Below are 12,807 nucleotides of genomic sequence, written 5' to 3'. Positions count from 1 at the left end.
AACTCCTAAAACAGTTCTACTCTGTTACATAAAAGAAGAAATCAAACTGGTAGATTACCAACTTATCCTGAATTTATTAATAGCAGCAATGTTCTGAGTTGCTCAACCCTGGAAATTGGCTGAACCTCCTTAAATAACAGAATGGAACAGAAAATTTTGGGATATAGCTCTGCCTTCAAAATTGACATTTCACTAGAGGTCAATGTAATCCAAAAAATGATAAATTTATACACGAAAGGTTATTTATCCATTTTTGAAATGAAAGTTTCAAATAATATCTGACTATATGTTTTCTTTACCCCATTATAAATTAATATGAAAACTTCTAATAGTGCTAGTCCCTGCTTTATACTTTATGTACTTAGTGAATATTTTATTGTGTTCTTTTGTTATGAAGATCTCACGTTTGAGTAAAAATAGTTTAAAAAAAGGAGAATCACTGTCATTTCTTTGGAACATACATAACAAGTGGTAAAACTTTTTTTGAAAACCAAAATTACTGCTGTTCACACATCTGGATTTGTGTACAAGAAACGCTGGGGAAATATTTCTGGTTTTTGTTTTTCTGAAAGCGCCAAACAGACCCAACTAGTTTTTCTTAGCTAATTCCCTGGCAAGTGACACACTGGTGTAAGTGTTATCAGTTGTTACAGTCCACCTGGCTCCCTGCAGGTGTGGCATTAGTTATCCATCACTCTCTGGACTAGATTTCAAGCTGCTGGGCACCATTACATATGTCATCATCACAAACATATGATGTTTGGGAATTGCAACATAGCCAGAATTTTATCCTATACTTAGCATAACTGGATGGCAAATATTGGGCACTTTCCACTGAATTACACTAATTGTTCATCAATTGTAGCATTGTGAGACAGTCTTACAGTTGAGGCCAAATGACTCCTAAAGCCAGATTAGATTTTTTTTTTAATTCAGATTTTTGTAAACCTGTGGAGGACTCCTGACTCCTGATCCCATTTGTGGTGGTGATAATGAAAGTGAATAATTGGTCTACTATGTAAATAGATAAAATTATTCACACTCATTTGTCGTACAAAATAGACCAAGTTCTGAACTATGCATTTGTCGACATGATGAAAAAACTAATAATTTAAATAGCATCTGATTGGGTCACTTGGATACTTAGCACCGTTTGTGTGCATGATTCTTCAGTTGTCCCCAGTCAGTCCAAGAAAGAACACTTTTTTGCTGTTACTAAATTAAGGAGGAGGGGCACTAGAAGACTACATAACAATTCACACCTAGTCATAGTTGAGGACAACCTGAAATATGGACCTGTCAGTGACTGATGCACACATTTTATGATTTTTTTTCAGCTGTGTCAAGGTACACACTTGAACACACTTGCTGAACAAGAGTTAAAGTGGAGTAGGAACACTTAAGATAAGTGAAAAGCTTTGCTTGGTTTCTGAAAGAAAAATTGGAACAGGGAGCACAGCACATTTTGAGCAGGCCTTTTTGCTCCAATTCTGCTTGTGCAGCCCTTAGCGGCTACAGTCCATTTGACCACCATGGGGTGATGCTAATTTGGGAGTCAAGTAGCATCTTCTTGGATGTTAGAGGCTCACCTGGACTCTCCTTTCTCCCACACTACTTTCAGAAAGCTGAAAAAGCTGCTTGCAGCATCTTGATGCTCTGTGTCTCCTTATGCTTGGGATCCTAGGAGATGAACTTCAACTCGCAAGTCAAATTAAGTTCTCATCCTCATAAATCCCATTAAGTTCAAATGGATGAACTCTTTGATACAGCTCCCTTTTTACATTATGCATGTGAAAGGGTCCCTCCCGCGATTACCAGAGAGTGGGAGCTGCACCACTGGCCCTGCTTCCAAAGTCATGCAGCTTCGCCCACCACCAATGTCCATTTGAGGCACAGGATTTTGCAGGGGGGAAGCCTACATAAATAGATTTTGTTATGCACAGAAATTTCCCCAACAGCTGAAATCGTGATAGCACAAGGTTCCTGCTCCTAAGGAATGGGTGAAGATCTATACAAGTAGGCTTTCCCATTGCAGACATTCATGCCTAAAAATGTGGACATCAGAGGAAAGCTACACAACTATGAGGGTGGCGTCAGCTGTGTAGTCCCACTTTCCAGTAATCGCAGGAGGCTTAATGGTGTTTAGGATTGCAGTCTATTCTGAGGAAGGAAAACCATAAAAATTGTAACCTGTATGGAAGGTGACGGAGCACTCTTAGTACCCTCACCAAACTACAATTCCCAGTATTCTTTGCAGGACACCTGGGCAGTTAAACTGATATATTATTATTATTATTATTATTATTATTATTATTATTATTTATTTATATAGCACCATCAATGTACATGGTGCTGTACAGATAACACAGTAAATAGCAAGACCCTGCCGCATAGGCTTACAATCTAATAAGTTGTAGTAAACAATAAAGAGGGAAGGAGAATGCAAACAGGCACAGGGAAGTGTAAACAGGCACCGGGTAGGGTGAAGCTAACAGTATAGAGTCAGAACAAACTCAATATTTGAAGGCTATAGGGAAAAGAAAAGTTTTTAGCTGAGTTTTAAAAGCAGTGATTGAGTTTGTAGTTCTCAAGTGATCTGGAAGAGCGTTCCAGGCGTAAGGGGCAGCAGAAGAAAAAGGACGGAGCCGAGTAAGGGAAGTGGATATATGATTATAGTGCAGACACGTTGCCCTGTTTTTCCTTGGGGCAAGCAGATGTATCTAGCATTCATTCACTGACTGTAAAGAACACTGTGAGTTGATTTACTTTCTCTTCATCATTGATCTGATTAGCCCACTGTCAGAACAGGGCATTATTAATGTTTTTAAGGATCGTCACTCTTCCCGCAAATACCTTTACTACAACGGATGGCTGGGAAAGTTTGTCTATGATGGGAGGGAGGGATGAATGGGTAAACGTTCATTTATTTCGGTCTCCCTCTAGCAGAAAATAGCTTTGAAGACAGGATGTAATAGCAACTCTCTTCCTGGCAGGGTATTTATGGGGAAGATGCTTGGAGTGACTTGAAAAAGATTCTGACACGTACACGCTTTGGCGGAGAGGGGAAGGAGGTGTAAAGTGTCACACTGAGGCAAATAAAAGTGTGATAATCAGCTATAGTAAATACACCCTCTTGTGGGATTTGCCAAGCCCAGGGGAAGTTAAGGATGCTTACGGAAGTGTTATTTCCTGCCCATCTCTTGCTGCATCATCTCAGAGCTCAGGTTTACGGAAACTCTTATGCTGTATAATAACAAAGTCACACACACACACTGCCTTTGCTTATCGAAACTGACAGGAGAGAGTGTGCATGTCTAAAATTGATTTTTAATATAAAAAACCTGCACTGAAAAAACCTATCCAAGTCCGCCATGAAGGAAATTCAAATTATATAAATGTATGTTTGTTCATTTCCCGTAACTTGCTATATTATGACTGCATTTTTGTAGAATTTATATGCATTTTACACACAGTATATGGGTGGGAGCAGAGAAGCAACAACAGGCAGGAAGGAGGAAGGATATGGGCAATTTGAAGATGCAGCAAGGCTACTGGGGAAACATAGCTGGAAGATTAGATGGCAGAGTAAGTGCTCTGCAAGGACAGAAACTATCCCTAATTAATGAGCAATGGACTGTAGAATGCTTTCCCAGCGAGGCCCATCTGGCGCCGACGTTACACCACCTTCACATGGCCTGTGGCACTGCATTGGCCTTCAGACCCTGATACTCCTGCTATTCATTAATATTTATTATCCCTCAGGACTTATTTGGCTGGCACACAAACCATCTTCCTCCTTTCCGCTTGTCAAGGTGACGGCAGCACTGCAGTGCCTGATGCAAGAATGCTCCTAAAATTGCTCTAAATGTCTTCACAGCATCATCCACCAAGAAACTAAAGCAGAGCCATTTTATTGTCCAAAGAGTTGCAGTGCTCTGTCCTAATGCTTTTCCTGACATTCCGTCTATTTCTGAAGGTGTTTTAAAGAGTTCAACTTCTTTTAAAGTTTTTCTTTAATGTTTTTAAATTGTGGCATGTTTCAATTTTAAGTAGCCTTGGGGGCCCTATTTGGACTAAAAAGAGACTAATAATAACAACAACAAAATGTGAGAGGCCATGTATAGATGGAAATTTGGCCTTGCCTCGCTACTTTTGTAAACTGCCCAGAGAACTTCAGCTATGGGGCGGTATATAAATGCAATAAATAAATAAATAAATAAATAAATAAATAAATAAATAAATAAAATACACCACCTGAAAGTAATTGCAGCATTCCCGAAGGAGCTGGGAGCTGCCTGTCACATGCAGCTAATGACCCCAAGCCACAAAAGGACCAAGTACAGAAGGAAGAGAATGGCTGACAGAGGAAGCAATAAGGAGTCCTACGTGTGAAGCCATACGACAGACAAGCGTTGAAAGACTAATTGAGCTGAGGACTAAAAGCATTAGCCTCCTTGATGTGCCAGCTATCTCTTGTTTAAGGCCCAGGTGGAAAAATATTAACTTTTTCAAAGAGCTGAGAGAGACTAAACTATCTCTGAGAGGCATTATCTTTAATAGCTTATTACACATAACAACAACAACAACTCTGTGTTGAATTCGACTCCTTTCCCTCCCCAATACACTGATATTTAACAGGATGGCAGGATTCTCATTTCAAGAGAAATGAGCAATAAGGCCTAGAACTCTGACACACTGCATTACTTCCTACATAGGACACTTGGGGGGTCAACATGACATTTCCTGGAAACAATCCTTAAGACTGTTCACTCAGACACACGTGTCTCAGCTCAGGAAAAAGGCAGTGGAAGTTGAGCTGGCTGACGTAAAGGCCAGGCTGACATACGTGCCTTCCTTGTTTCCCTTGAGGGCTTCTGCTTGTTTTCAAAACGATGATGTTACTTCCACAGCAAGCCTCGTGGTCATAGCTTAGTAGCCACAGGTGAGCATCTGCCAAACAACTTGAACCCTTCCACTCCACCCCCACAAACATTAATTAATGGAATGAAATAATTCTCTTTCTCACCCAGCCTTCGCCTTATGCATACCTGCTGCCACTCCTTAATCTCACAAGAGAGGATGAGGCTGTGGCAACCTGTCCAATAAACCCAATCCTGCAAAGATTTTAACTGATAATCTGATCTCTGGGGTTAAGAAGGTTGTTTTTACCAATCACCTTCTTCCCTTGCAACGGCAGACGTTCCAAACAACTCAATAATTTCCCACGGTATTAGCAGGAAATCATCACTAGCAGCCACCGGCCCTCCAACCGGTTACAATGCTTTTATTTTTGCCTGCTAGGTATTTAAAGATTCCTCAGCAATACTGTCCCTGCAGGCACGCCACACTTTTAACCTTAGCCCAGGGGACAAGCAATTCAAACACAATGGGGTTTCATGAGAGCAGATGGGAGTGGCAGTCCATCAAAATCTGGCGGTCCACAAGTCGCCCAACTCCCTGAGTTAGAGCATAAAATCATCTTTCTGGGAAGGAAACTTGAGTTGCAAAACAGGAGGAAGGCATAGGTAGAGCTGGAAAGCCCAAAACCAGCAGTTGCCTGGCAGTGAAAATAGCTCATTAAGCACCATATTTTGGTACTCAATTGCTATTCCTACAAACACCTCCTCCATCAACTCCAGGCCGACCAATCCCAAACTCTGTGTCGACTTATGGCTCCTTGTAGGGCTCTAAGCAGGCAAGCAAAGTCATGGAAGATTAAAAACTTCCAGACTGTTAAATCAGTATGACAATGGTAAATGGTGGGCTCTCCCACATGAGAGTCCTTTAAGAGGCAGCTGGACATCTGTCAGGGATGCTTTAAGGTGGATTCCTGCATTGAGCAGGGGGCTGGATTTGATGGCCTTATAGGCCCCTTCCAACTCTACTGGTCTATGATTCTATGAAATACGATCCTGAGTTGAAGGCATTTTGAAGCTTGCTCTGCTAGGAGCGGGTTGTAGACCTCTAGACAGTGATTAGCACCCCTACTCCCAGCCCACTGCTTTTGCAATATTACTTACAAGCAGTTTTTATGAACTCAGAAATAACACTTATTTATGGACGTATTTTCTTGGAAACGATTTACAGATCTTACTAAACAGATTTTTTTTGTCCGTCTCATTGTAATTATCACTTTTAAAAAATCTATAGCAGCAAAGCCCAATATGGCGAATGACATGCTGATTATTTGTTAGAATAAGCATCTGGTAGATACACCTTGTATGTTATGGTTTTCATTGCAAACTGCCCAGAGAGCCTTGGCTATCGGACAGAATAAGAATATTATAATTAATTAATTAATTAATTAATTAAAACATCTTAATAAGGGTAACAACCCCACCATTTGAGAATGGCAGCCAAGGATGTATACCCATTAAATGTACATTTGATATGCATTCAGCTAAATAGGTCAACAGCACATGGACAAGCTAACCCTCAAGACAGACTGTACACTGAACGGCAGCCTATAGACAGAACGCTTGGGCTCCAATCGCTGGAAGCCACTTACCTGGTAGGAACAGGTAACAGATGTAAAGGAAGGAGGTGATGGTGCCCACTCACCTCCATCTGCAACAGGACTGTCCTGTGTGGCAGGGTCTTGCTATTTTATTGTTTTACTGTGTACAGCACCATGTACATTCATGGTGCTAAATAAATAAATAAATGAATGAATGAATAAAAGTGAGACAGTGGCTGGGGAGGCTCCAACGTCCGCCACATTGCTATGACATTGCTTCCTGAGCCCCAGATGTCTTGCCAGATACCTGTAAGAGTTTCCACAACTTGTCACGATTGTTTGGAAGGACAGTGGGGAAGGGCCAGGGAGGAAGCTCATCCAGTGTCCCTGATTATAGCAGCAGCAACACCTTTGGGCATTGTTAACCCCCTCCCCTCCATCTTTGAGGCACTGGGGGAAACTCAGCCCCCGGCACAGGCTTGGAGCACAAGAAACCGAGCAGTGGCACATCTGGAATACTGACACAGAAGGAAGCACAACAGGGAAAGGAATGAGCCCAATTCCATCCCATGCTTTATTTCTAAACAGAAAGGTGCTGGGGCCTAATTTGGGTTGCTCTCTAGTTATTACCAGTTTTCACAGCACCACCAATGTGCATGGTGCTTTACAGACAACCAGAAGAAAGGACCCTGCCCCAAGGAGCTTACAATTCAAAATTTGCCAAAAGTGGAAGCAAGAGAGGGAAGGGTAAATTCAGTTTATATACATGTACCTAGGATTAGGTTCAGTTAGGCTTCGGTTTCACTACAGAAGGAAAAGCATTCTGTTTGTGCCCAGAGGCATTCTTTATATTTCACATATTCGAATGATGAGCTCTGTATTACTGAAAGCAAGTACTAGAGGGGAGTCCAGACAAAACAATTAGCAACCTACTAAAGTTGCTAGCCTGTGCCTGTGGGCTTATTGAGGTGCTTTCGGGGAAGTGTGAAGGGAGCAGTTCATAGAAAATCGCTTTGTTCTTGCCAAAGTCCTACCCACATTAAAAGCAACCCTTTGAAGAAGTCATCTAGCAATCTTATGTACATGGAAAGCCCTTTCCAGGCCAAGAAGATGTTGAGAGAAGATGTTTTATTTTAGACGGCAAGCACTGCTGTCAACATGTCTAGAAAGTGCAAGTTAGAGCCCTTACTACATGCCAGCAACATTACACAACACCGGCCTTCCCCAACCTGGTGCCCTCCAGATGTTTTGGATTTCAACGCCCAGCATTCCTGTCCATTGGCCATGCTAGCTAGGACTGGTCCACAACATCTGTAGGGTACCAGGTTGGGGAAGGTTGCACTCAATATGGGAGCAGGCTCAAGCATTTAAGGCGGGCATCGTCGAGTTCTCCACGGCTCAAGGACAACATGCTTACCACAGTGAGGTAAAATCGACAAACTCAGCGGAGAACTTGTCAACCGGGAGCTGCGGCGATGGCTCTTCCACCACCTGTTTGAGTTGCTGGAACGGCGTCCCCCAGGAGTCGTACGGAAACCGCAAGATTGCCAGTTCAATCTGGGTGTGGGGGAGAAGACAGCAAGACAGCTTCCTTAGGCTCTTTTAGATATCTAAGGCACTGTCCGGAGCAACACACAAATACACTGTCAGATGTTGTTCGCAATGTTGGCACACGCTGCCATCTGCAGGCAAGCCTCTGAAACAGCAGCCGTTCCGAGCTCAGCCTTTCCCCGCAACACCTCCCACCCCCACCCCTCTTTCCGTTCCCTCCTTGGAAACGCTGGGCTCATTTGTTGCCTCTGAGGCACGGCCTGTGCAAGTCCCTGGAGACAGCATGTCTCTGGGAATGTTTAAACGCTGCCGCATGTGAGGCCAGTTCTGCTAGTTTGTGCCCTGTACCCACAGCCTCCCTGGAGAATGCAGAGTGCGCCAGGAGAGGACGGGCCCTCTCCCCCACACCACACCCATCAGGGCTGTTGCAACAAGAGGGGACTCATAATTCCCAAGACAATTATTCCGACATGCCAACAGAAATCTCAGGTTTGTTCTGAAAGCAGATTCCCTACCCCAGGCCTGGCGCCAGTTGAGAAAGAGCTGAGATAGTTTACTGCTGCAGGGCACTGCGTTTCTTGCACTTCACAGATAAAGAACACAAGCACATTGCTAACCAGTTTCCTGATATTTATCAGAAGTGCTGTAAAAAGGAGACCTGAAAAATACTGCAGGACTATGGTGGTGATGTACAGCTGTACCTGCCAAAATTCTTCTGTCTACTCAACGTTTTTTTTAAAAGGTACAAGGAGTCTGCCCCAAATTTAAATCAATCCACTCTAGGCCAAGCCAAACCAGCCAGCTCTACTACTTTAGGAAACAGGTGACTGCTGTTACAGCTGACATAGCTCTTTACTACTTCTGAATCTCCAAATAGTTTGCTTTCCTTCTGATCAGTACACGTCTAAAAATTCTAGGACATGTCCCTTGTTAAAAGAAGCAGGGCTGCTAGGCACACAGTCAAATCCTCCTGCAAATAAACTGGAAAAATGCCACTTCAACCCTGCAATCCGCTGCAAAATTAAAATTAAGTGGAACAGAACAAGACAATGAAACCCACTATTTGGTAGCATTAAAACAACACTGCGTTTTTGGGTTTCAACCCATTAATGAAGCTGGAAAGGAAGCAAACAAACTATTCCTTTCGTGGATCTGTCAATTTCAGTTTTTCTTAGTTTCTTATTTCCCCACCCCAATTCAGTTTTAAAGCATGTTTGTGCACATTTTCCAAAGACATGCATTTTTAAACTTGTATACAAAGCTTTGCAAGCATTTTTTTGTACTATAATCCATTTTAATGCTTTTCTCTAATAAGGCTTGTAGACATTTTTGATTGCAAAATTTGGAGAAATGCAAATGTTGATGGATAACTGGGTTTTGGTTCACATAGTGATTTCAACGTGCGAAATTAAGTAAATTCGCATTAAACTATGAACTGAATTAACTTCTTACCCATCCCTACTCCTTTTTAGCACCCTTTTAATGCCAGAACATTTCAAACTTCATTCTGATGGGCACAAGAAGTAGGAATCCTCAATAATGGGTTTTCCTAGAACTGTAAACCGCCCAGAGAGCTCTAGCTATGGGGGCGGTATATAAGTGTAATAAATAAATAAATATATCAGGAGCTAATCAATGAGAAGAAGATCTTGAAGGAAAAGCTTCCCTTGAAAGGCTGCTTGCGTACCACGACTGATCTTCCCTGATAATGGGCAACAAACAGGGGAATTCTGTGTATGTGCAATTCATGTGACAGAAGCAGGTTAGACTGTTGGACTAGGGAGATCTGGGTTCCAGTCTCCATTTGGGTGACACTGACTGTCACTGACTGTCAGTCTAACCTACCTCACAGGGTTGTTGTGTGTATAACATAAACAAGAGAAGCACCGTATAAGGGAAGATTCCTTGAAGGGAAGAAGGGAAGATATATGTGTAATAATAAAATGTTAAAAATGAAAAAAAGGAGGGGATGATATCAGGACTTTGTAGAATCCTGTTGCCCTCAGTAGATGCAGAGAGAATTCTCCAAAGGGAGAAAGTTTGAAAACTTTATGTATACAATAAAAGATTGTCCTTAATGGTGACCCTTCACTCACTCACGTTTTGCCATTCTAATAGAGCAGCCTTTCCTAACCTGCTGCCCTGCAGATGTCTTGGACTACAACTCCCATAATTCCAAGCCATCTTGGAAAGGGGCAGCAGGTTGGGGAAGATTATACTACACCATTGGTCTGGACCCACTACTGGGCTGTGCCCTAAACTATGGTGGGTCATATCACCAGCACTACCACCATACAAATATAATGTAAAATGTTAGGAAGTGGGTCTCAAAATGCCTGTTTGGACTTAAAAGTGGACCCTGGGTGTCGAAAGATGTTTCAAGATGTACCAAGATGTTTCTCCTCCTCTGATCTAACCCCGTGACCATTTCTGACCATCTGTAAATCTATCAGGCTCAACAAGAACAGTGAAGAGATTGATGAGTGTAAAAGCAAAATGGTTATCTTTCCTCTTACGGAAGGTTCTGCTTTTAAATGGTGACACGTTTTGAACCTTGGATGTCTTTGCTGTATCAAAGGCTAAAGGCTGGAACTGGTTTTAAATTCATCTCAGGCAGCCCCAGGCAGCAAAACGTTTGGGGTTGGATCCAGATTTAACTTGGATCAACTGGACTGGCAGAGGTGGACTTCCCCACCGCCTCCTTCCCACAACAGCCCTTCCACCCCCCTAAAAATGCTATATCCAGAATCAGGAGATCCTGCTGAATGGGGTGAGCTGGGGTGCAGGGAGGATTCCCCCAAAATAGGTGGAGGAACCTTCTGTGAGTGGAGCCCTTCCTCTCAAAAGGAAGTTTCTGAACCCACCCCACCAAACAGAACAGAACAGGACTTTATCCCACTGAGTCACATGAATAGGACAGACCAGAATGCTCCCCCAAATTAATCTCTGTTCAGTAGACACATTTCAGGGTCACAACAGGAGCTTTCTCTTACCATTGTGATTCCCAGACTCCAAATATCAGATTTAACGCTGTATCCCTTTTGATTTAGTTCTGGGTTGATTCTTTCAGGCTGGAGGGGGAAAGACAGAATACAGATAGATTGCCATGTTCTAAATCCCTCATTTGGACAAAGGGGAGAGGGAGGAGAGAAACCTATTTCTTATAAGCATGAAAGCAAATTAAGGTGTGTGCAGCAGTACTCTAATCAGATACACTCTCGGGCTTCAAAAAGATTCCAAGGAGAAACCAGCAAGAATGCTTCTCTATGTGCCCTTGGCTCTCTTAACCTGGTTTTGTTAAGAGGATGCGTTTGATTAATTTTTAACTTCATGACAGGAGATACTAGAGACAAAGCGGTTGCTTGGATATCTTGGTCTCAAGCCATTTAGGGTTGCATAGGTCAAAACTAGTTACTGACTTACGCTTTTGGGAGCCAGTCAACAAAGAATACCCATCCATAATGAAAAATCTGTGTTGCGTGTGTCTGTTTTTATACCTGACCATTCCACCTAAATATTAGGGCTGCACAAGATTTGGTCTCGGAATTCCAAGGCTTCGGTGGCCATTTTACAAAGAAGCCGCTATGTTGTGCACCGCCCGCAACTCCCAGCATGCCTTGCCAGGGAGGGGCGGACTTACCAGGGTCTGGCAGCAACGGCCCCTCGTGGCTTTGCTACTGCTGATCCCGATGGATTGCCCACCCAGCCATGCAATTAGGGCCATGGGCAACTCTGCATAGCTCGCCATAGGGTCCACAAGCACCCAACAGATAATCTTGTGAGAGCCGGTTACTCAATATAGGGCCTTTCCAGCGGTGGCACCCAAGAGTGCAACAATTTCCCAAAAGCACTCAAATAAAGACAGCTTTTGCAGAGTACTATCTACAGACTGTCTTTTATGCTGCTACTGCCTTTTGTTTTTTGACCAGTATTTCAACTGTTATTTCCATTGCTTTTATTTTGGTGGCAAGCTACCTTAAGTATGTGTTAAAATGGGATATTTAAATGCTGAAAATAAATAAAACTATGAACAAAAATATTCAGGAAACAGTTTTAGGAATTTGTGTTTGATAGCACCAATTCTTTGCACTTACTGCCATATATGGCTTGCAGCCAGCATCCATCGTCTTGGCCACAGAATCAACGAGGTAACCACTAATACCAAAATCGCACATTTTCACCTGTCCCAGTGTATTGATCAGCACGTTGGAGGGCTTGACATCTGCAAGGTGGAATGCACAGAAATGGTCATTCTTTGCAAGCAGGTTGCTTGTACCAGGTCACGGAAGCCAACAAAATTTCGTTGTTACCACCAGAGGGCACCAGAAGCAGCAGACGGTTTGCTTGTCAAATCAAAATCACAAAATCGGCAACGGTAAGAACATAATCTCTTTCCCCAAGCTCTAAGCCAGGAGGGGGAAACCCGTTTTCCCTTCCAGATGTCGTTGGACTACAACACCTATCATTCCTGACAACTGCCCATGCTGGCTGGGGCTGATGGGATTTGGAGTCCTACAATATCTGGAGGGCCACTGGTTTCCCACCTCTGCTCTAGACCAAGGATGGCACTTATTCCAAGCAAAGGAAACTGTAGAATTTTGTGGTTGAATTTATTTATTTATTACATTTCTATACCGCCCAATAGACGGAGCTCTCTAGGCGGTTCACAAAAATTAAAACCATTCAAAGTATAAAACAACAGTATAAAACCATAATATAAAATACATTATAAAAGCTCAACCAGATAAAAAGAGCACCAATGCAAAATTACAAATTTAAAACACCAACATTCAGTTTTA

General features: G+C 42.7%; 1 protein-coding gene across 2 annotated transcripts in view; it reads right to left on the bottom strand.

Annotated features, from left to right (window-relative positions):
- The window catches only part of MAP2K6 (mitogen-activated protein kinase kinase 6), a 93,836-nt gene that overhangs the window by 10,068 nt on the left and 70,961 nt on the right, over nucleotides 1-12,807 (bottom strand). For both annotated transcript variants that reach the window (XM_063120053.1, XM_063120054.1), the window contains 3 exons: nucleotides 12,103-12,230; nucleotides 11,002-11,079; nucleotides 7,875-8,014 (listed from right to left, as the gene is read on the bottom strand). In XM_063120053.1, the coding sequence (XP_062976123.1) occupies nucleotides 7,875-8,014; nucleotides 11,002-11,079; nucleotides 12,103-12,230 (346 nt within the window). The remainder of the gene's footprint in view (nucleotides 1-7,874; nucleotides 8,015-11,001; nucleotides 11,080-12,102; nucleotides 12,231-12,807) is intronic.

The sequence above is a fragment of the Elgaria multicarinata genome, chromosome 3 (genome assembly GCF_023053635.1).
Source record: "Elgaria multicarinata webbii isolate HBS135686 ecotype San Diego chromosome 3, rElgMul1.1.pri, whole genome shotgun sequence".
In the NCBI taxonomy this organism is placed as follows: Eukaryota; Metazoa; Chordata; class Lepidosauria; order Squamata; family Anguidae; genus Elgaria; species Elgaria multicarinata.
The sequence above is the reverse complement of the archived record's forward strand: the minus strand, read 5'-3'. Positions and strand labels throughout refer to the sequence as shown.